This window comes from Phyllostomus discolor, chromosome 3 (genome assembly GCF_004126475.2).
Source record: "Phyllostomus discolor isolate MPI-MPIP mPhyDis1 chromosome 3, mPhyDis1.pri.v3, whole genome shotgun sequence".
In the NCBI taxonomy this organism is placed as follows: domain Eukaryota; kingdom Metazoa; phylum Chordata; class Mammalia; order Chiroptera; family Phyllostomidae; genus Phyllostomus; species Phyllostomus discolor.
The window spans coordinates 51,299,131-51,322,463 of record NC_040905.2 but is presented as its reverse complement, the minus strand read 5'-3'; the positions used below and the strand labels follow the sequence as shown (position 1 = coordinate 51,322,463).

The 23,333-nt window shown below is 42.5% G+C and overlaps 1 protein-coding gene across 1 annotated transcript; it reads left to right on the top strand.

Moving 5' to 3' along the window:
• Positions 1 to 8,221: 8,221 nt before the first annotated feature.
• RPS23 (ribosomal protein S23) lies at positions 8,222 to 10,054 on the top strand. Its single transcript, XM_028514250.2, has 4 exons — positions 8,222 to 8,334; positions 8,773 to 8,932; positions 9,619 to 9,739; positions 9,861 to 10,054. Exons 1-4 carry the CDS (start codon positions 8,331 to 8,333, stop codon positions 10,005 to 10,007), a joined length of 432 nt encoding a protein of 143 aa, XP_028370051.1. The 5' UTR covers positions 8,222 to 8,330; the 3' UTR covers positions 10,008 to 10,054.
• Positions 10,055 to 23,333: the final 13,279 nt, after the last annotated feature.

Sequence of the window (23,333 nt, the reverse complement as noted above, 5' to 3'; positions counted from 1 at the left end):
GTGACAATAACAGTTCTGTGAACACTCTGAAACCTTAGGCTTAGTCCCTTATGCTTATCATATAACAATCTGTCGTGGAAATATGCTTCGGTTATATTTTGGTACACGCACACATGTATACAAATTTTTTAATTTTAAATCAAGAACCATTTTAATGTATTTTATGACTTGATAATCCTAAAATTTTAATATAGCATTCATTCTGTTGTTGAAACTTTCTCCCACTTGGTTAAAAATATTTAAGGCAGAATATTTAGTAGCTATTGGGTTTCACACATGTATTTTAGAATAGAAGTCACAGTTAAGATGTGATTGTCTGAGAATAGCTCATCTTGTGACTTTGGAGGAGAAAAGCAGAGACAAAAAAATGCTAATATGATAGCTTGTAGGCTATAAAGTAGCACAGGTGTCCAACATTTTGGCACCTCTGGGCCACATTAGAAGAAGAATTGTCATCTTGGGCCACACACTAAACACATGAATACTGACGACAACAAAAAAATCTCATACTATTTTAAGTAAATTTATGATTTTGTGTTGGGCCACATTCATAGTCATCTTGGGGAGCATGTGGCCCCTGAGCCACGGGCTGAACCCCCCTGTAACTAGGGTGTCACCTGCCTGGCATTGTACCTGTCTGCTCAGGTGGCTGAGCAGTGGAAAGAAACCCTGAGTTTCCAAGGCTATAAGCAAACCTGCCGTTTGCTACAAGAAGATACCATTTCCACCTTTCAAGGCTGTTCACTATATAAACATCCTAAAGATATTCCAGAACAAACAGCAGTTAGTGACTCACCCACAAGATATGCAGAAAATGTACAGGCACATGCAAAATATCCCCTCAAGAGTTTCATGAGAGGACAGGAAGTTGTATGTGCATGCTGCCTTCTTTTCAACTGAAAACAGCTTGGGTTTGCTTCATTTTCTGATTTACCATATATTACTAAATAATATGTTAATTGAAAGCTTGAATATCAAAATCTATCTTCTCATAATCATATATGACCATATGAAATTGTATTCTCATGGGGGAAAATGGATCTAACATAATTCTAATATTTGCCTTAAGGAGCATCTAGCATTTGACTGACCTTGGTCTTTCTTCATCCAAATGTTCTCAGACACAAAATCACATGAGTCAAATGTTTAAATCAATTATAATGGTCTTTGCACACTGATTCAAAATCCAAATCCATCCATCTCCTGCAAAGCCCTGCACGATGTGGCCTTTGCTGGTCTCTCTCACCTGATTTTATGCCGGCCTTTCTCCCCACCATGCTCCAGCATGCTGGCCTGCACTCAGCTTCTCAACACCTCCCCCCATGCCAAGCTTTTCTGCACCTCAGTGAATCTGCACACGTTGTTCCCTCTCTGGGTATCTCCGCACACCCCTCTAACTTTCCCTGCATTCTTTTCACTCTCATCATCACATATAACACCATTGGTACTGAGACTTGTATTTTCTTGTTGCTTATTTACATTGCATTTTTCACCAGAAGGCCTGCTCCATGAGGGCAAGGACTTGCTAATTAACCTAGAGGCTGAGATGTTGGTGCCCCAAGTGGATGCTCAATAAAAGGCACAAATAATATGGCATAATTAATTCCCACTTCATGCCGCATGATTGTGACTCCCAGGGCTTAAATATATAGGTAACCATAACTAGAAAAATCAACCTAATTCAAGTATTCCATCAAATTCAGTAGTTTGAAAGTCAAATGAACAAAACTCATGTTAACGTCACTTCATCAGCAAGTGCATGGGGTGGGGACGACTCTGTGATGGGTAGTGTCAACTTGACTGGACCACAAGGTACCCAGATATTTGATTCAACATTACTCAGGGAATGTCTCTGGATGTTTCCCAATGAGATTAATTTGCAGCAGTATACTGAGTAAAGCAGGTTGCCCTCCCCTGTGTGAGTAGGCCTCATCCACTCCACTGAAAATCAGAATAGACCAAAAAGATGGAGTAAGGGAGATTTCACTTTCTCTACCTGTGCTGGAGCGGGGACATTAGTCTTCCCCTGCCTTCAGACTCAAACTGGGACTGGCGCTACACCACCAGCTCTCCTGGGTCTCCAGCTTGCTGACTATAGATCTCGGGGCTTCTCAGCCTCTATAACTGCATGAGCTAATTCTCTATAATTAATGGATGGGTGGGTGGATGGATGGATGAATAAATATCTCCTTTTGGTTCTTTTTCTCTGGAGAATCCAGACTAATGTGGACTCTTTCTTAGGTTCAGAGCCTAATTGCCATGATTTCTATCAATTTTCATCAAATCAACCTCTTTGTTGATTAGAACCGTTAGTAAATGAACTAATTATAAGTGCTTTTGATTTAAATGTTAATGTTTCTGACTTTAGAATCCCCTTTGACTTCTCAGAACACGAATATTGTGTCGTATTAGTGCCACATATTTACATTCCTGGCTCTCAAGCTAAACTCTGACAGAAGGCCTGCTCTTTCATAAATGTGTCCAGTAGATAAACACTGACAGTCACGTGCTAGATGCCAGGAACATGAGGTAAAAAAGGCCCAGTCCTTGCCCCGAAGCAGCTCCTAGCCCAGTGATGTGCAGAAATGACAACACATACAATCGCTATTGTAAACACCTTTAGGATGCTTCACGTAGCAAACCAGTGACCTTCACTTCATGAGGTCGGTGGGCATCTCTTGGTACTGGAGTCTGTGAGTTACCACAGTGCCCTTCCAATAGCTCACCTTTTGTTCTTAACACAGCTTGAAACACATTTGCAAAAGAACCTTTACTGGAAGGAATTTCTAAATAATGAATTTAGTGTAGTAATAGAAGCATGGGCCAGGAAGGGAGGTTTGAGGGTCAGGGAGAACCTAACAAGCCTGGATCCTAGGGAGGAAAAGCCAGCCACCACTCGCAAAAATGTTCTCACCAGGCAGCTGCAGGGCCCCACCTCAACAGACAGGACCCTGCTGTCTGCTGTCCTGTCTGCCAGAGTCTTAAACCTCTCCAGGGAATGAGATTCTAAAACTTAATATTCCATTGACTGAATAAAAGTATCTTTGTTTTCCTAGTGAGAAAAATTATCTTTCATTTCTTATGACTCAATGGCCCCAGCTGAAAAAGAACTCTCCTTTCTTTTGTTTGGTTCTCAGCCAAGTTAGAGAAGACCTAGAGAATAACTTAATATGTATATTAAAATGATAACTCCCTTCCAAGAACTTCACAAAGGGCATCAAAGAACAGCATTGTTAATTCCCCCTAGATCCTACACAGAGGTTTAATTATGATGACAAGATTTTAAAGATAAGGCCTGAATATTAGTAAGATTATATAGCACTGCATCCATATTTTTTTAATTCCACCTTGGAATAGATATGAGAAGAAATAATCACTGTACCAAAAAGTAGCTAGAATGAGAGTATAAGAGATCCCATTCATTTTGGATGGGGAAAAATTATGCTTAATAATTTAATTAGGTAAAATGAAGCCCTCAACATTCATCAGTGGTAGTTATACAGAGCATGTAATCATCGGTTTCACCGTAATGCTGCTTCTTCCTCACTTAAAGCTATTATTTAACTTATCACATTTCCATAGCAACTAATGCCTCAACTTTTATAGCTAGAGCAGTAGGAATCATTTCTAACTATTCTAAATGCTCCAAAATCAATTGTCAACATCATGAAAACCTCTGGCTGTTCTTTCTAGAAACCTAACTTCTACCCCATACAGTACAAAGAATCTGCACCATCCTTGACCTAAGTTCCCCCATCAACTGATCTAATGTAAAAAGACCCATTTTTCTTCTTAGTTGGGGGTAGGGAGTCTCTGAGAGAAATCTAATAATAATACCCTACTGCCCCACCTCATTGCTAAACCAACAGAAATAAAACTAGAGGTAAGACAAGTGGAGACCTAAATATCACCTTTATTACTGTGAAAGGCCAGGATGGAGGGCAAAGTTTAGTGCAGGGACAAAATGCATTGTGACTTAAGCCCTTTCCCAGGAAGACAGACACAGAGTCTTGTTCTGGCAGCACTGGACCCTCAGCCGAGAAGAGAATCCCGCCCAGAAGAAGCAGGGAAGCATGCTCAGTGGGCAAGCTGGGGACCAGAAGGAAAAAGGGAAGAGCTGAAAAACCATACATAGATTAATAAACTTCTAGCTGACCAAGGAAAAAAAAGAAGACACAGTTTACCAATATCAGAAATAGAATATGAGACATTACTATAGTTCTACAGATATTAAAAAGATTGTAAAGAAATATTACAGACAACTTTATGTGCATAAATTTGACAAGTTAAAGAGAAAAATTCCTAGAAAGGCACACATTACCAAAGTTCACTCAAATATAAATTAATAACCTGTACAGTACTCTATTTACTAAAGAAATGGAATTCATAAGTAAAAACCTTCCAACAACAAATACACAAGTATATATACACATATATTCATGCATAACAGAATGTCCTATCAGCTGCATTAAACAATTTCAAAAACTTAGATGAAATTGACAAACTCCTAGGTAAATGACCTTACCAGATCTGACCCAAGAAGAAGTCACAGTTCTGTAAATGATTCTATAACCACTAAAGAGGTTTGGGCTATGGCTAGTTATCCTCCCACAGAGAAACACCAGCCACAGACGGTTCACTAAACCTCCAAGGAAAAAAATCATCCCAACCTCACATGAGCACATCTTGTGAACATCAACTCAGTTTTTAACTTTGTCTCTTTTGCTTTCTTTCAGGTGTTTTTATTGAACAGGGGTATTTAATATGGCCAAATTCATTCTTTTCTTCTTGTTTAGAGATATTTCCTTCCCCAAGTTCAAGAAGATATTAACCTTGTTACCTATTAAGAATTTAAATTTTTGTTGTTGGCATTTAGGCCCTCAATCCACCTGGAGTTCATTTTTGTTTTAGCCTGAGATGGTGATTCAATTTAGTTGCACAACCACTTTCTGTGCAGCTCCATCTGTTTGACAGTCCTCCCTTAATACATTGATCTGACTTCTAATTGTCATTTAATTATATTTTATGGGAATTCGAGTCTCTTGCTGGGTTCTCTGAACTATTCATTGGTCACTTTAACTATTTCTGTGCCGATACTGCAGTATCTTACTTAGCTTCATAGAAATTTCCAAGGTCTGCGAGGGCCAAGCCTTCAGAGTGTTCTGGCTATTCCTGGCTTTTTATTCCTCCAGTTCAGTCTCGTGGTTAATTAGAAGTCTTTCCTTGTGATCACTCTCAACTGTCTTGCCCTTTCTCCAACACATTCATCTGACTGGATCCTATCCCAATCCCTGTTAAAACCCAACTGTCTACCCCTACACAGTCACTACACTAAATTAACCTGAAGAAGACACAAAACCATGCTGACTGATGTAACTTCAAAACTAGTTTCAAATGGGCCTTCGGAACTGTTCCACAATCCTACATCCTTTTGTCAATTTCCCTTCCCACATTTCTAGATTAGGAGGCAAAACATATGCTGAAACCTAGTCACTAATATGATGGTATTAGTAGGTAAGGCCATTGGGAGGTGACTGTGTCGTGAGCCCTCATAAATGGGATTAGTGCCCTTGTAAAAAGGTACCTCAGTGTGTCAATTATATCTCAATAAAATTTGAAAAAAGAAACAAAAGTAAATAAAAGAGACCCCAGAGAGCTGCCTTGACCTTTCTGTCATTTGAGGTTATAGCAAAATGGGAATCATCTACGAACCAGGAAGGAGTCTCCCCAGACACTGAATGAATCTGCCAACACCTTCATCTTGGGTTTCCCAGTGTCCAGAAATGTGGGAGATAATTTCTGTTGTTTGTAAACCACCAGTCTATGGCAATTTGTCACAGTAGCCTAAGTAGACTAAGGCTACTCACTATCCCTCCATAAAACAGGGGTACTAAAAGTACTTATTTTTTAAATGAGTTAACAAATGTAAGGCACCTAAAATAATACGTGTTGCAAAGTATTATTTAATGCAAGCCATTGTTATCCTAGATGATGATTTCACATCCTAACCCTTCTCCTCAAACTGCTTCTCCATACTCTCTCTTCATTGATAACTTTGCTCAAAAGAAAAGTTCCACGTCTTTTCATCAACAAATCTTCCAATTTACTTGCAGTTATACCCCTACACTTTGCCCTCCCTATCACTGTAGACAAATCGGTATTATTCCTGAGGTCAGCTCCTCTACTCGGGCTCCCTTCTAGTCTACTCAAGGACTTGCTTCTTCAATTACCCTCTTTCTCTAATGAATTATCTTTTTCTTCTTCTCTCCTGGAACAATCCCATCGCCATACAAAAATGTCATAAAATCTGCCATCTTAAACAAACCCATTCTGACTCCACATCTCTCTCCAGATATAGTCCCTTTCTATTGCACATCATAGAAAAATTCCTTGCAAAAATTCTTCATAGTTGCTGTCTATACTTCCTTCTCTTTCATAATCTATTGACTCTAATCCAGCCAGGTTTACCTCTCAATGGGATCACCCCCTGACAAAGCCTCCAATGATCTCCCCATCGCTAAATCCAAAGACAACTCTCAGTCCTCATCTTACCCTCCTTTACTTGGCTTTAGCTAAAGTACAGCATTGGCCACTCCCTCTGGGTCTATTTTGTTTCACCTGCTTCTCATCTGTATCACTGTCCTGGTGCACCCAGGGCTCAGGCCTCCAACCTTTCTCCACTCTACCTACAGGCATCCCCTAAGTGATCTCACTCACAGCCCTGGCTTGCAATGCTACCTATTCATTGATGACTCCCTGAAACTCCATATGCATATATCCACCTGCCCACTTCACAACCCTATCTGAATCTCTAACAGGTATCTTGAACTTAACACATACATAACAGAAGTCTTAATTTCCCCTTCTAATTCTGCTCCTCTCCCACCAGTTCACACTCAGTAAATAGTATGTCACCCAACTACTCAGATTGAAAATCCTAATTAATTCCTCTCTCACATTTTACAGTCCTTGGCAAATTCTATTAGCTCTACCATCCAACAGAATACCTAATCCAATCACTTTTTTTTACCACCTCCACTGAGAGTTCAAGCCATCATCATCTTTCAGCTGGCCTAACAGATTCATCTCTTACAGTTTTTTTATTCTCACAACAGCCAGAGTAATTTTTATAAAAACATAAATTCTATATGTTGTTACTTCCCCGCTCAAAACTTTCCAACGACATTCAGTCACATGAAGAGTAAACAGTTTTCACCTTGGTCTCCAGGTTCCACCTGACTCTGTGTACCTCTCAGACCTCATCGAGTCCCACACTGCTCATTCACTGTGCTCCCCTTCCCTGGTCCTTCGGTTTTTGAAAAGCCCCAGCTCATTCTACTTATTGAGAGTCCCTCTTCATGGAAGGCTCTAACCCATGTACGTGCCAGAATGACCCCAGTCTTCAGGTACTCAGCTCAAATGTAATGTCTGCATTTGACGTTGTGTTAAAGCACCCTACCCTGAGTAGCCACCATCATCCCCAAGTTAGTATCACCTAACCAATTGTATCTTCTCCATTGCACTTAACATGTAAAAATATCTTTTAAAAATATTTATACACATATTCTGCCTTCTCACACCTAGAATGTAACTTTGTACCAGGAGGAAGCTTCGCTCTCGTTAGCTGTTGTATCCCTACTGCTTAGCACTGTACCTGGTACAGAGAGGGCAATTTTAAAAAATAGTGGAGTAAGCCTGAATCCCAGGAAACTCTTATTCTACAAACGAAACCGAGGTTTAAAAAGTTAATTAAACGAATTGCCCAAGGTCACACAACCAGTAAATGGCAGCTTTGGGGTTTAGGGACTGGTCTACCTCCAAGGCTTGTGATTTTAATTAGTACGTGTTGCTTCTGAGCAGCCGTTAAGGCCCAGAAGTCCAGTTTTCCAAACTGTAAGTGTAAAGCCCACACAGGAAAGCCGGATCGGCACGAACGCCCTTCCCTTCCTCCTCCGAAGCATCACTTAGCCCCGCCCCTGTGGGTTTGCCGAGAGCGCCTGCGCCGCGCCATGAGCCGGTCGCGTGCAAAGAGTTCTGGGATTCGTAGTCCATTTTCCTGCAGTTGCCGGCATTCACATAAAAAGAAATAAACAATAAATCAAATTAGGAATCTCTGAATTTCACATAAGTCAAGAAAGACGCAGATACTGGAAGTGGTGCAAATTTGGGTTGTTTTTTATTTTTTTCCCCAACTGAGAGTCTCCAGCCTCGGGCCAGGAGCTGCGCAGACAGCCGCAAGGGTCCTTGGCTGGGCGGGGCTTGCTCGAGGTGCCGTGCGTCTCCTTCCTGGCCTACCTCTCTCTTTCGCTCAGGCCCGTGGCCTCGACAGGATGGGTGAGTAGTGCTGGCTGGGTTTGGTGTGATCACAAACGTTGGGGGCTCGGGGCTGAGCACGTGGTTAAGAGCCGAGTAGAGAGGAGGGCGCCACGGGGAGAGCTAGTGAGGGAGGACCGGGGAATCGCCGCTCCCGCAAGCACATGGCCAGAAGCCGAATCCGCGCGTGCAGCTTAGGCCGCGGAGCTCTCGTAACTGAGGGAAGTCAGGTGGCCCACGGTGCTGCTGAGCACGGGTGGAGCCTCTGGGGAGATGTGCCCACTGCAGCGCTTGTGCCCACCTTTTAGGTGGTTCTAGGGAAACTTTGAGGTTTGGACCATGTACCAAGACGTAACGCAAAAGCTTACTGGCTCGTAGCGGGTGAGGTTAGTGTCTTAGAAGATGTGAAATATGACTGGAGTGCTTTTGCGGAGAGACTAAGGTAACTTTGGTTTTTAGGCAAGTGTCGCGGTCTTCGTACTGCCAGGAAGCTCCGGAGCCACCGTCGAGACCAGAAGTGGCATGATAAGCAATACAAGAAAGCCCATTTGGGCACAGCCCTGAAGGCCAACCCTTTTGGAGGCGCTTCTCATGCAAAGGGAATTGTGCTGGAAAAAGTGTAAGTAAGAGTTCACTGCGTCTTCCTTCAAGTTTGTTTTGCAATGGTAACTCAGACAAATGCATATGTAGGAAGTTGTGTAAATTCTAGGTCATTGTTTTAGCTAGTGTATTGGTCGGAAAGTCGGTAACGTGAGGGTTCAGAGATTAGGTTACCAAAGCTTTTAATTGCGTCACATTAGCTTGGAAGGAATTGGGGTGGGATTGGAGGAGAGACGGTAATATTGAAGGGACAAATCTTTGTATTAAGTGTAGGAACTGTTCCCCAATGAACTTAAGTTTTGCAACTAATCACTTATTTCTACTTGAGGAAAGGAAGGCAAGGAGAAGTTTCCTGACTGGGGTTTACAGCTAAGGTTGAGCCACGTGAATTTGCAGTACTCACCTGTTTTGGACTTGACAAAGTGGTAATTTTGTGTGGCCCCATCATACTTAGTAGTAGTCAGTATTTAAATCCAGAATTTCTAGTTGTTGTTTCATATTTTACATCTATAAAAGGGCCAGCAGTTTCTTCCATTGTGCTGATGACATCAGGCAGGAAAAACTTAGTTGAAATCACAAGAGTTGAGCGATTTAGGAGTAGATATGAAAGGTAGAACAATACAGTTTCTAATGAGTTTTATGCTTAATGAACTGAAATGTACCCCTTTTCAGAAGACCGACTCTCTCGTGCTATTTATGTTTCAGAGGCGTTGAGGCCAAACAGCCAAATTCTGCCATCAGGAAGTGTGTCAGGGTCCAGCTGATCAAGAATGGCAAAAAAATCACGGCCTTTGTCCCCAATGATGGTTGTTTGAATTTTATTGAGGTAAGTGTTTCAGTCTGTTGTAGTTTCTGTTCCTGAGGTGGTTTCCCCATTTGTTTGTTTGTTTAATGAGTATTTTTAGTGATTGCCACTGACACCGTAATAAACTGTCATTTTATTCCAGGAAAACGATGAAGTTCTGGTTGCTGGATTTGGTCGAAAAGGTCATGCTGTTGGTGACATTCCTGGAGTTCGCTTTAAGGTTGTCAAAGTAGCCAATGTCTCTCTTTTGGCCTTATACAAAGGCAAGAAGGAAAGACCAAGATCATAAGTTTGATGGTGAAAACCCAGTAGTAATAAATTTTCATATGCTTAGAATGTGTTTGTGTCTGTCTTTTATAATGTATGATTTACCAATTTTAGAGATTGGGGAAATAGTTAATTCAGAATTCTCTAGAATAAATGGGTTATTACAAAGTTCCCCCACTCCCTGTACAGAAGGTTTTAAAAAAAATTCACTGAACTAGTGGGAATCACCTTGGGAACCCTTGAATACATCTTCCTGGGATCCAGTGTGATAAATAGTATACTCAAGTTGCTCCCTGCTCTGGTCTTTTCAAATACTTAGGTGAGTATCTGTTGTGGGTTCTGTGACTGTGACAGCAAAACTTAAGCATTGAATGATTTAATCGAAGGGCATGCCAGGCAAATTAAGGCATAGAAGGAAACACTTGTTCACAGGAAGACCAGGTGTGCAAAGGTTAGAGTGTTCTGAGCCTGTCAGTGACTGGTTGACTCAACTTATAGGAACGACGTAAAGGAAGTGATTGGGTGGTAGTGGTTGTCAGGGTGGGTTGTGTTTTGATAATTGCTGATGCTGGTGTTGGGTGCATGGGAGTTCACTGTCCACAAGCTGTTTAAGGGAAAACAAAATCTCACCTGGAATGAGCTTGTTAGACTTAAGTCTGATTTGAGAAATTGCTATTGGTAGCAATAGTAAATACGGGTTATTTTGCTCTCTGACCAAAGCCTAGCGTTAGGTTAGGTTAGGTTTCTGGTTTGGGGAAAATGTTTGGTTTCCCATAAGATCAAGGTCTTAAAGGTGATGCTATCTCACCTCCTTTGCTGAAATCTGCCCTGGTCCAGCTTGAGGAGGTGCAGGCGCGGCACCTGCTGCTCCCTTCGCACTTGTTCATCCTTGTCAAAGATGATTGTGTGGTGGTCTGCCTGTCCACGACTGGGAAGAGGCTGCTTTTTAATGGGAGTATTTGACAGCATTATGTAAATACATAAACTATTGATACCTTTTTAAAAAAAGATTTTATTTTTAGAGAGGGAAGGGAGGGAGAAAGACTGGGAGAGAAACAATGTGTGGTTGCCTCTCAGGTGCCCCTCACTGGGGACCTGGCCTGCAACCCAGGCATGTGCCCTGACTGGGAATGGAAACGGTGACCCGTTGATTCACAGGCCCACGCCCAATCCACTGAGCTACACTAGCAGAAGCAAATTTGATACTTTTAAAAAGGGTAATTAGGTTGGCTGTGTTTGGTTTCCATCTCAGCACTTCCCAGTGTGTGTCGTTGCATGTGGTATTCATTTCCCAAGTCTGACCAGATGTTTTTGAATTGGCGTACCTGACCCAACCCTGAACCAACCCAGGCTTTGCTCACCTGGCCTGCACCAGAAAAGGCCTGGGAGGGCCACAGGTGGGGGGTCAAGGGTGGGCAATGCTGGTGAGTTCATAGGCACTGCTGGAAGGAGTTGTCCCTGCCAGGTGGAGAGAGGGTGAGGCAACATCTGCCTTCCTGCAGCCTGTGGAGCTCTGCATGGTTGAGACCTCAGTCAGACCTGTAAGGAAACGTGCCCAGAAGGAAGTAAGATACTTTGCAACAATGGTTCATACTTGTCTCCCAGGTACACCCACAATGCATGTTTTCATATGACTAAATGACAGACACGAGCCCACAACACCCCAGGCACCACAGACCCAAAGTGCTTGAAGCTGACCTTGATTTCTTTCTACCCCATACTTTCCTCCCGCCCAAAACCTGACTCACCCACCATCTGTGACCTGTGTGTGCACCCACACCCACCTTGGATCCAGCACAAGGGGTGCTGGCACTGTGCTGTGCTCCACTGGACGCAGCCAGCTGCAAAGTGAGAAGAATGAGGCACTCGGGTGCAAAATCTCAGCTTTTTTTTTTTTTGTAGAAATACAAATATTAATTTAAAATGTATATGAAAAGGCAAAGGTGCTAGAATAGCCAAAACAATATTAAAGAATAAAGATGGAGGAATCATCTTTAAAACCTCTTAAGAATTTGTAGCTACAGTAATCCAGAAGGTATGGTGTTAGAGAAAGATTAATAAGAGATTGCATAGACACACACATGACCAACTGAGTTTTGTTGGCAATACAAAAGCAATTCAATGGAAGAAGGTAGTCTTTTCAATGAATAATGTGGATTTGGACTTGGAAAAAAGGACCTCAAAATCTCAGAGCTTATGCAAAAATTAAGTGTATTACATATGTGAATGTAAAACATAAAGCTATAGAACTTGTAGAAAGAAAAACATCTTGACTTCATGGGGTTAGGGTTCAAGGTTCTTAGACATTACACTAAAAGCACATTCTAAAGACAAAAAAAAAAAACAAAAAACCAATATATAAAGCACTCTACCCTTAAAAGTAGGAAAACATGCCCTGGCTGGCGTAGCTCAGTGGATTGAGCTCGGGCTGTGAACCAACGTGTCGCAGGTTTGATTCCCAGTCAGGGCACATGCCTGGGTTGCAGGCCACGGCCCCCAGCAACTGCACATTGATGTTTCTCTCTCTCTCTTTCTCCCTCCCTTCCCTCTCTAAAAATAAATAAATAAAATCTTTAAAAAAAGACATTGAAAAAAAAGTAGGAAAACAAATAATCCTGTTACAAAATGGGCAAATGAACAGATACTTCACCCAAGAGATGACAAGCACATGAAGAGATCAGCATAATTAGGAAAAGACAAATTAAAATCATATGGAAGTTAACTATACACTCATCAAAATAGCTGGAATTAAAAATACCGACCAAGCCACGTACTGGAGAGACTGGAACAACTGGATCTCACCCACTGTGGGAATATAAAATAGCAGTCACTCTGGAAACATACGACGGTTTCCTATGAAGTTAAATGTGTGATCCAGTAATTGTACTCCTGTGCAGTTACCATACAGAAATGAAATATCTCCCCACACAAAATCCTGTACAAGCGTATTCATGGCAGCTTTATTTGGGATAGCTAAGAAATGATAATAGTGGTACATCCATAAATGAAATATTAGTCAAAAAAGACACTTGTTACATGCACCAACTTCTATCAGTCTCAGCGGTATTATGCTAAGTACAAAACGCTAATCTGAAAAGATTACATACATCCTGTATTATTTCATTTACATAAAACCTCAGAATGATAAAGATACAGTAATAGAGACCAGGTCACTGGTTGCCAGGGATCGAGGATGGGGATAGAGTCAAACTATAAAAGGGTAGAGGGAGGGAGTTTCTTCATGGTGACAAAGAGTTCCGAGTCCAAACTGTGGTGGTGTACACACAAATCAATACCTGTGATGGGACTGCACAGCACTGTACACCAAAAGAGTGCATATAAACGCTGGTGAAAATCAAGCGAGGTCTGTAGTTAGTGGTGGTGTTCCAATGTCAGTTTCCTGGTGTTGCCAATGTGCTCTGGTTGTCCAAGATTGGCATCTTTGGGGAAGCTGGTGAAGGTTATACATCAACTATACCATTTTTGCAACTTCATGTGAGTCTTAAATTATTTATAAATTTAAACTTTTCGAAAACTTGTGAATGAGTAGTTAATTTGTTGCCTCTCATATTTGCCTGGCAAAGCACAAACAAATCAGAAACCAATAGAGCAGAAAGAGCCCAGAGATTACTCAGTCCAGTGGTTCCCAAATTGAGGGAACATCAGAATTCCCTAGGCATCTGTTAGATTATTGATTCTCCCAGTCTTCCAGGGTATTTCAAGAGAAATCAGTCTTTCAACGCTCAGGCCATCCTTATGTAGTTTAGTCATCTCCTCGTTTTCCCCACGTTATGGGGATGGGGCGGGGGGGGGGGGCAGGGAGAAGGGACAATCAGCACACTACTGCTGATCTTATCCAGCCTCCTCATCTTGTAAGAAGTCCAAAAATGGTAGTTCTTGAGTACTTTTTAAAATAATTTGCCCAGAGTAATTGGCACAGCTAAGGTCAGAGCAGTAGTCTGTCCTCTAAATGAGACTCCTGTCAGAGACCCACCCCACTACAAAACTGCCTTGCTTTCAACAGGTGCCTCTTTAGCCAGTTAAGGTACCTCTTTAGCCAGTTAAGGTACAAATTAATGCCGGGTATTTGGTAAGTGTTTTTGTTTTGTGCCTTTTGAAGGAAAGATGGGCAGTATAATATGATTAACAAATGTTCTCAGTGTTTATATAGAAATACTGAAACACTCCTCTTAGTGATGTTCTGAAAAAAAACTAAACTCTACTAGGGAAATACACAATGCCTCAGATGACACGGCCACCAACTGGCAGTGACCGCGGAACGCTGCAGATGGCTCGAAACACGAGAAAAACATACACAGAGACAACCAAGTCCTGTGGGGAAATAGGGATGCAATGGCCACTCTCTCTAGTGGGGAGCGCCATGGCCACCCTCCCTAGGGGAGAGCACCCCTAAGGGAGAGTGCCTCATTCTCCCACCCCAGCAGGCTTTTATTGGGTTCATTTGCATAAGAATTCAAGTAAAAGCTCATTACTCATTGCCAGGAAGGATCAAACAATAGATAACAAGGAAGTCTGAGGGCCTACTTTGAGTCAGAATCAAAGAGCTGTAAAACTTTAAAGAACAAATTTACTTCTTCCCTGGACCCTCATCATTCAACTGAAAGCATTCTAAACAAAGCAGGTTTCACAGGATCTTACATATTCTTTCTTAGGCCTGATCACCCGGGGAACCTGCCCTTTTCAGCACAGAGCTGCACCACCCTGTCATTGTTTCAGGCTTAGGTGGAGCAAGGGAGGTAAGGCAGCCAAGGGAAAAGGAGATTTTCTCCCAGACGATGAGGACACAGGATATATCACAGCCGAGGAGCGAGGGTCCACCACCCCCTTTTGCTGTAGTCCCCAAAGTCCTTCCTTGAAGGCCTCCCACGTGATCGTGCCTGTCTTAGATCGTCCCCCCCTTGGGGAATCTTACCCATCATTGGCTAACCAATCAAGCATTGGGGCCAGGCAGGGTGAAGTAAAAGGAGCAGAAGCGGTGCTCCTGCCAGGGAGATAAGCCTGTCTCCTTGGTGGCTATGGTCCAAGGTCATTCCCTCAGCCTTAGCCTTGGCAGGGGTTACAGCTTCTGATACCAGGCAGGACAGTTCCCAACACTCAGATACATGGGGATTTTTCCTTTTATTTTCTGGTAGAGCTGAGAGACACAGTTCTGATTTAACAGACATGCAAATATGAATGTGCATCTTTGTGTATATGAAGTTCCTGTGCTTTCGGCCACAGTGGTCACACTACGGGTGGCACTCCTGGAGTCTGCGTCAAGGCTGTCAGAGTCCCTGCTCTTCCTTCATTGGCTTTGCACAAAGTCCAGAACTGAGATCGATATCACAAATTACCATAAAATTTTCACTAACACCCACTTATGTAATCTTTATTTTAACCTATAAAATCTGCTTAAACAGATCATTCAAGTATTAACTCACATTTTTATGACCCTGTAGTTAGGAGATTGTCCCGGCAGGTTGTACTGAGCATTCTTAGTTTCCAGCACCGTTCCTGCCCATGTTGTTTGTTAAAGTGCTGGCATGTCTGTGAGTGCAGACAATGACAGAAGTAAAATAGATATGAAACATTATTGTCACAGTAATGTCACCACAGGAGTTCTAGAGCAAAGCATTGACACATTTCACAATGGACTGTTTTTAAGCATAAATTGTCTTATGGGGAAATCATTTTTAAAGTGAGACATTTGAAGGGACCCATCAGTGACTGATAACCAATATTTCCAAATATGCACACCCACAGTTGCCACCTCATGCAGACTGTCACCTGAGCCTCCAATATGTGGCGGGCATCTTCAAACATGAAGGAGCCAGTGTGCACACACAGCCCTCAGAACTTCAGCCAGGCACACTGGGCGCCATCGAAAGACCTGCCTCTAACACACTTTCCTCTGACGACCAGCAGCTTTCAAACACACTGCAGTGTCAGGGGGCTCTTCTCCTTCAAGAGAGAGGAGAAAGTCGTGGCCCCAGGTCCCCCCTTCAGATCTTCCACTTGGAGGAGTGCCAGCTCCCTCTGCAAGTCCTGGCCAAGGCCTGCCTGATTATTTGTGGTAAAAGTTACTGTTGACATAAATTCTGTTCTGAGTAGTCTGCACACAGAATGGGAGTCTCTGGTTAAGTCTAGCTTTGTAAAACCTCTGTCACTGTTGCTAATTAGAAATAGAAAAACTAAAATAAATGGGGAAAAACAGAACAAGGAGTCGTGTTGTTTGGCTGGGTTAGAAGTATAGGACATGTTGAGCATATCCACATTTTCAAGCACTTTTAAGTGCTAATGAGTGTATTATAATATATTCTTACTTCTTTTAGCAACCAGCCGCTATTTAAATGTGTACAGTGTGGGTAAGGTAAGCCACGTAATTTCTCACTTCAATAGCAGCTGACGGTAGAGAGAAAAGTTACTTACTGAAACATGTCCATTAACACCTGCTTTAGAAAGAGTGACATGAAACATTTTTTCATCTCTTTTCCCCCCAAACAGCTTTGTGAATTTATTTATGCAGCTTATAAAAAGACTTTTTCTGTATAGTTTGACAGCTTCAGGTGCTCTGGTTTGTGTGTTTTTGCAGGTGAGACCACTTTCCCCTCCTTAGGTTCCCAATAGGTTCCAAGTATTTCCCTAGGCTTGTAATGCTAGGGTGCAATCGTTGATTTTGCTCATTGTGTATTTTACACATTGTCTTATGTTTACAATTAGGTAGTTTTTACCCTGTCACTGTACCCCTCTCCTCCCGCCCGTGGTGTGTGGCACACGGTGCGTGTGTTGTATGGAACACAAGAAAACCCCTGTGACTGGGATTTGTTGAGCAGGATTCCTGATTCTTGCTCTCGGATTGGTACCATAGATTTCAAAGGGTCTAGGAACCCCTGAAACTGCAGTATTCTCTGTGATAAACACACACACATACTCCTCAACTCACAATGGAATTGAAAATGCATTCAGTATGACTACACTCAATGAAGATCATAGCTTACTTAGCCTAGGCTACCTTGAATGTGCTCAGAACACTTAATTAGCTTTCAGTTGGGCAATTATCTTGAGTTTCACCTCGGGAGTAATTGCCTTCCTCTTCTTCTCCCCAGGAGCAGGAGAGACACCAAAGGGCATTGTGTAGACATGATAGGATGTGCAAACACAAAACACAATATTCAAAAATGCTGGCAGCACAGCACACTGTAGGCTGGGTCGGTTATTTAACCTTCTCCATGGCCTGGCTGACTGGGAGCTGCTCCAGCTGCCCAGCATTGCAAGAGAGTATCGTACTGCATATCGCCAGCCTGGGGAAAGATCAACATTCTAAATTTGAAGTACAGTTTCCACTAAATGTGTATCACTTTCTTACCATTGTAAAGTCAAAAATCATCCTCAAAACATGGTAAGCTGGGGACTCTGTGCGTGCGTGTGTGTGTGTGTGTGTGTTGGGTGCATGCACATGCACACATGCATTTTTCTGAAAATGCGTTCTACACATTTTTTAGATTTTCAAAGGGGTTCCTTTTCAAGAAGCCACTTACTGTTTAAATCTGTATAACAGTGAGTAGATTCAGTCACATTACATAATTTTCCATTTTAATCACAGCCAACAGTCTCGAGAAGTTGAGTGTGGTTTGACATTGCTTACGAAATGTCCACAGTGCAGTAAAGATCCAGTCTGCAGAGCCTGCAAAACGCACATTTCACGTTCCACTGTGACAGCACTGGCTGCCCTGGTGAGCAGTGGGCTGTGTGAGAGAAGTTCCCCGTGTCACTGGCCACGGCGGAATCAGACAGAGGGTGTGAAGCCTCACCTTCAGGAGTAAAAGCAGAGGATAAAAATCCAAAGACTTCTTAACATCTAATAATGGTGTAAAAGGACAGAATACATCCAATAAAAAGTGTTCAAAATGCACCTGTAAAAACAAATGACATAATGGCTGCAGTTTTAAAACATTTGAACAAATACATATAAAGTGAAGAAAAGGGGGAGGTGAAATGAAGCAAACATGCAATAATTGTGGTAGTTGCTAATTCTGATTTTAAGTATGTGAGGATCATTGTACACTTTACTTTTGGGTATGTTTGAAATTTTCCACAATAACTCTCTAAATTACATACAGATCTTAATTATCTAACTCTCTGCTTCTGTTTGTACCAGAACCAGCACTCAGTCAGCTCTGACTGGAGCAAAACGGGGATGTGGGTGATCAAGTGGGCAACTGGGAAGCCAGGGAGCCAACCCAGCACTGTGGAGAAATATACGATGTTGGGAAGAAACGAAGCTGAGAATGCATGTGTGTTTTAGCAAGACGAGAAGAGAGAAATGCTTGATTTAATAATAAAAGCACGGTACAAGAAAATTAGTTTCAAATATTGTAGGAAATGGTAAAACAGACAGTTGGTGGGAATGCAAATTGGTATAGCCTTACTGGTGCACAGTTTAGCAACACCAAAAGTCTTAAGGCACTGACTATCTTTTGATTTGTTCGATCCCTTAATAACCGTATGACTTAAAAGAAACAAAAGGTAGCAATTGCTTCTGCACACATTTCTCACTGCATTCCATTCTGAAACCTCTTTGAGAGAGGGCTGTGTCTGCCTCGCTGACCACTAACTGTGCCCCTAGCACAGGTCCCAACAACACAGGAAGTGCTCAATGAATGTATGTGAAGTGTACAGTGAAGAATTAAAAATCACTTAAAAACCCCCATGATAGCAGAGTTATTTGACATATTTTGATATAGAAGAAAAACTAATCATTTAAAGTTTTTTTTCAAAGAACACTAAACGACATGGGAAAATGTTCCAAATATAATGTTAAGTGGGAAAAACCCAGATGTAAAGCCAAAGACAGAGGGATCCTAATTAAATATGTCAAAGCCAGGGCCAGGCTGTACATCCACATCTTAGCTGCAGCTTTCCTTGGGTGATGTATACTGGAGCAATTTTTAAATTTTCTCCTTCAAATGTTTCTGTAGTTTCCAAATTACCTATGAGGACTACACTCCTTTTCAAAAATGAACTTTCAGTTCCACAGTCTATAGATGGATGGAGCATTCCAGAAAGAGCCAGAGTTGCCTTGGATCACTTGCAGTCCAAGCTCCCACTCCCCACCCTCCTAGGTAACTAACCTCCCCTACGAGTTTGCCAGGTGTCCTTCCAGACCATCCTTGTTTTTACATGTGTCACATGTGCACTATGGAGAATGTGTGGCATTGGTGCACTTTTGATATAAGAGAGTGTTGAGTGCATCATTGGCATCCAGTTATTTTTCCGTTTTAACTCAACAATCTCTTTATGAGAACTGCCTATTTTGATACATGGGGTTGAATTCATTCCCTTTAATTGCTATACAGAACCACATTTTATTTAGTCAGTTCTCTATTAATAAGCAGAAAAGGCCTGGACATTGTCTCTTTCTGAAGCTGTTGAAGGAGGGGGCTGAGGAGACCACCTCCCATACTGCTGCTGGTGTTGGGGAAAGAAACCTCAAAGGATGGAGTAGGTGGCAGTTCCCGAAAGAGGAAAGCAGATCCGGTCCCTGGCGCCTGGAGAAGGGAGCTCATGGCAGCCTTCCCCAGGCTCAGCGATCATCCACATACACAGGTACTCCCTGAGAGTTATGGAGTACTGTCAAGCGCCAGGCTCCATGCTAAGCCCTAAAGATCTGGAATACATGTGTAAATAACAATGCACCAAAGGCTGTAGAGATACTGGTCTATGATTTCCTGTTAACCTATCAGAACTGCTTTGTTAAATTTCTCCCTTGTGATAACAGTGATTTCTGGGTATTTAAAAAGCTTTAAAAGAATCCAAGAAATCATCAAAAAGTCATATGTTCTATTTACTCTCATGTAAAGCTAATGAAGGAATGAAGGAATAAATGAATACATGTGAGTTTCGATTTTTTTTTAAACCGTTTATAAAATAGGACTGATCTCTAAAATCACTTTCAGCTCTAATGTTCTAGAATACAAAATACCTGCAATAAGGCTATATTACCACTAGGTGGCGCTATTGACAACACAAGAGTGGAATAAAAGCACGCACCGCTTGAAGGAACACTACCAAATTCAAGAATAAAAATGTGAAAGCACTTCTACAGACAAGCCCCATAAATATCCAGTGGGGTTGCTACGGGAACCTAGGCACATATTAAAGTAGCCCAGTGCAATGTGCACAATAATAGTTAAGTGCTTCTTATATCCTTCTAGCACAACCTTCAGCAGCCCACTGGTCAGCAATATAAGGAGGAAATCAGGGGACTTAGAATTGGAAGGGAGCTTATCTATTTTTGGTTTTCAAATCTCTGAATGCTCTGTGGAGTTAGAAATACAATTTCATCACAACCTAGCACACGCACATATATATCCATATATATATAAGTATGTGTGTGTGTGTATATATATACATACACACAAGAATGTAGTTGAAACCAAAGCTTTGTAAAACAATAATATCCTTATATATGTGCAACACATTTTTCCTATGTATTTGTAAAATAACAGAGAATACATATTTTGGTCTCAGCCCCCAGACCCTTGGAATTTCCTGGGTCATCAGAGTGTCATTTGTTCTAATGAGGCAAGTCTTGGTGGGCTCCTGAATGGCTTCATGATGGGGGCTGATCACCAAAAAGACCAAGCTCTGATGAGAAGCTTGGAACTTACAGTCCCATTTCCCATCATTTGGGAAGGGGTCAGGGAACAGAAGTGGAGTAAACAATCAATCACACCGTGTAAGGAAGCCTCCATAAAACCCCCAAAGCACAGGGCTCAGAGAGCTTTCAGGATGGTGAACACCTCTGCATGCCGGGAGGGTGACACACCCCAACGCCATGGGCACGGAAGCTCCTGCACTTGGAACCCTTCTGGGCCTTGTCTCATATATATATATATATATATATATATATATATATATATATATATAAAATCCATATCTTCCTATTTATCATATACTTTATTATATAATAAAGTGGTAGACATAAGTGTTTCCCTGAGTACTATGAGCCATTGCAGCAAATTATTGAACCCAAGGAAGGGGTCCTGGCTGGTTAAAAATACAGGTGACAACCTGGGACTTGAGACTGGACTCTTAAATGGGAGATTGAACTCTTGACCCTGTGGGACTGAACTCTTGATGTACAAGATCTGACGCTAACTCCAGGTAGATAGTGTCAGAACTGACTATCAGAATTGTATTGTAGGACACTGAGCTGGTGTTACTGAATTGGTTGATGTTTGGAAAACCCACACATCTGGTGTCAGAAGTGTTGTGAGTTTGGTAGTACTGTGAGAGTGAAGGAGAAACACGGGGAGTAATTTTCCTAGACATACTCTATTTCATAAAAAAAATACTGGCCATAAACTCATAAATTGATTTTACTTCATCTAATACACTTCCTTCCATTTAATACATTAAGAAACAGAGGCTCAGAGAGTACAGTTACTTGCCCGGATAAATCAGGAAGCCAGGGTTCAGGCCCCTAAGGACACCCGCAGGTTTCTTTCTGGACAGCTCCAGGCAAAACTGAAGAGTGTCATGGCCTACTCCCAGCCCTTGCTGCACTGCTGTACCTTCTAAAGCCAATGGACTAGTACCTGCTGGTGAAAAAACTGACTCTGTATATGTCCTTAGCTATATGCAGTCATCATTTAAGATACAGGTTCTTTCCCATTTGCAAATGTGATCACTTTAACTCCTTTACTTGAATATTCCCTCAGCAGCTCTTTGTGGTTTTTAGGCCAAATATAAATTTTCAGTGTGGCAATAAAGGCTCTCCCAGCCCTGGCCCCAGTCCTGCCAGCCAGCCTCAACCTTCGCCACTCCCCTACGTGCACCTTCAAGGCTCTCCTCCGTCCTCGATGGGGCTCCATCACATTCCTCTTATGCAGATGTTCCCTTGTACCTGCCCGGTCCACGTCTTACCGTCCCTGAATCTTCCTCTGGTCTGTCTCCTTCTCCAGCAGCCTGAGGAATTCTTATGAGCTAGGGTCACACCTTTCTGTTTGCGGTTCCTGGCACCTAGCTTCAGGTTCAGTACATAAGAGGAAGTCAGTAAGTTTCTGCTGAAGTGAATATTTGCATATTCTTATTCTCAAAATTTAATTCTAAATAAACCCCTACTCCCTGGAATATCGGCTTTCTGAGTTATGGAAAGAGTCAGCTTGGACCATATAGATCTCCACTGCCTATTATCTTCAGAGTAGAAGTAAAATCTATACCAATCTTGGGAGTTTTGACATCTTTTTTCCTTTATTTTAATACATTTTCCTTAGAGGGGTGGTCAGTCCTGTATTCTTAACTTCCAGCTCGTAGGCTAGGACCTGATGATCAACAGCGACTCTGGCCCTTCCACTGGTCGCTCAACCAACTGGAGCCCTCAGGTGCCCGCAGACCCAGCCTTCTCTGAGTCACTCCTGACTTTGAGAAGCAACTCTTCCCCACGTGCCACTTTAGAACATATCCCTGAAAGTGGATCATCACCTTAAGTCACTTACTACCCATAATTAAGATGGGAAAGAAATCAGAGTGAAAGGGAGACAGTTAAATGCAAATAAGCACAGTGAGTAACACCAGGAGAGGTCCCCCAGCGGGGCCTGTGCTGGTCCGCGATGGCGGTGCGAGGGAGGGAATCACAGAGAGGAGGCTGAGAACTGGGGAGATGGATGGTAAAGGTACCATTTCTCCAGGTGGGAACCAGCATGAGCAGGGGTCAGGTAAGCATGTGGGCAGAGACTTGCCTGATCCGAGCCGTTCGTGTTGGGCAGGAGTTGGGCGCGAAGTGAGGTTGTTACGAAACAAGGGGGGCTTAAGGGCGATATATTATTACTGAAAGGAACCCCCCAGGTCCGTTATGTCCACCACCAGAGGAAAGACGTCTTTCAATGCCAGAGATTCGTGAAAAGGAAAGGAAATGTTTATTTAATGCTGTAAGACTTAAAGTAGTAACCTAATGTCTTCATCAAAATCCCAGAGTCCCTTAAAACACCCACAAACACACACAGTCCTTCCTTCCCCCCTTTGCCTAGTCTGGGGTACTATATTTCAGGAAAAGAAATAGAAGTCTGTGGCTCAGGCGGGCCCCGGTTCTTCCTAGTAATCTATCTCCGCTGGTAGGCCTCCCTCAGTTCCCGGCACCATCAGCTGTGTCTCCGGGATCTCTGCTAAAGCTGGGTGGTGGTTCCCCCTTCTAAAGCTGCGGGGGCCCCCACTCTGGCAAAGCCATGTGGTTCTCTCTCCCAGGGCCAAGGGAGTCCCCACTCTGCTAAAGACTGAGTGGTTCTCCCTCTCAGGGCTGAGGGAATCCCCACTCTGACAAAACCCCGTGATCCTCTCTGCACAATGG

Bases quoted from the DNA above. Each gene is read 5' to 3' on its own strand.
- RPS23 (XM_028514250.2), top strand. The intron at 8,933-9,618 runs GTAAGTAAGAGT...TTTATGTTTCAG, and splicing joins GGAATTGTGCTGGAAAAAGT to AGGCGTTGAGGCCAAACAGC. The intron at 9,740-9,860 runs GTAAGTGTTTCA...ATTTTATTCCAG, and splicing joins GTTGTTTGAATTTTATTGAG to GAAAACGATGAAGTTCTGGT.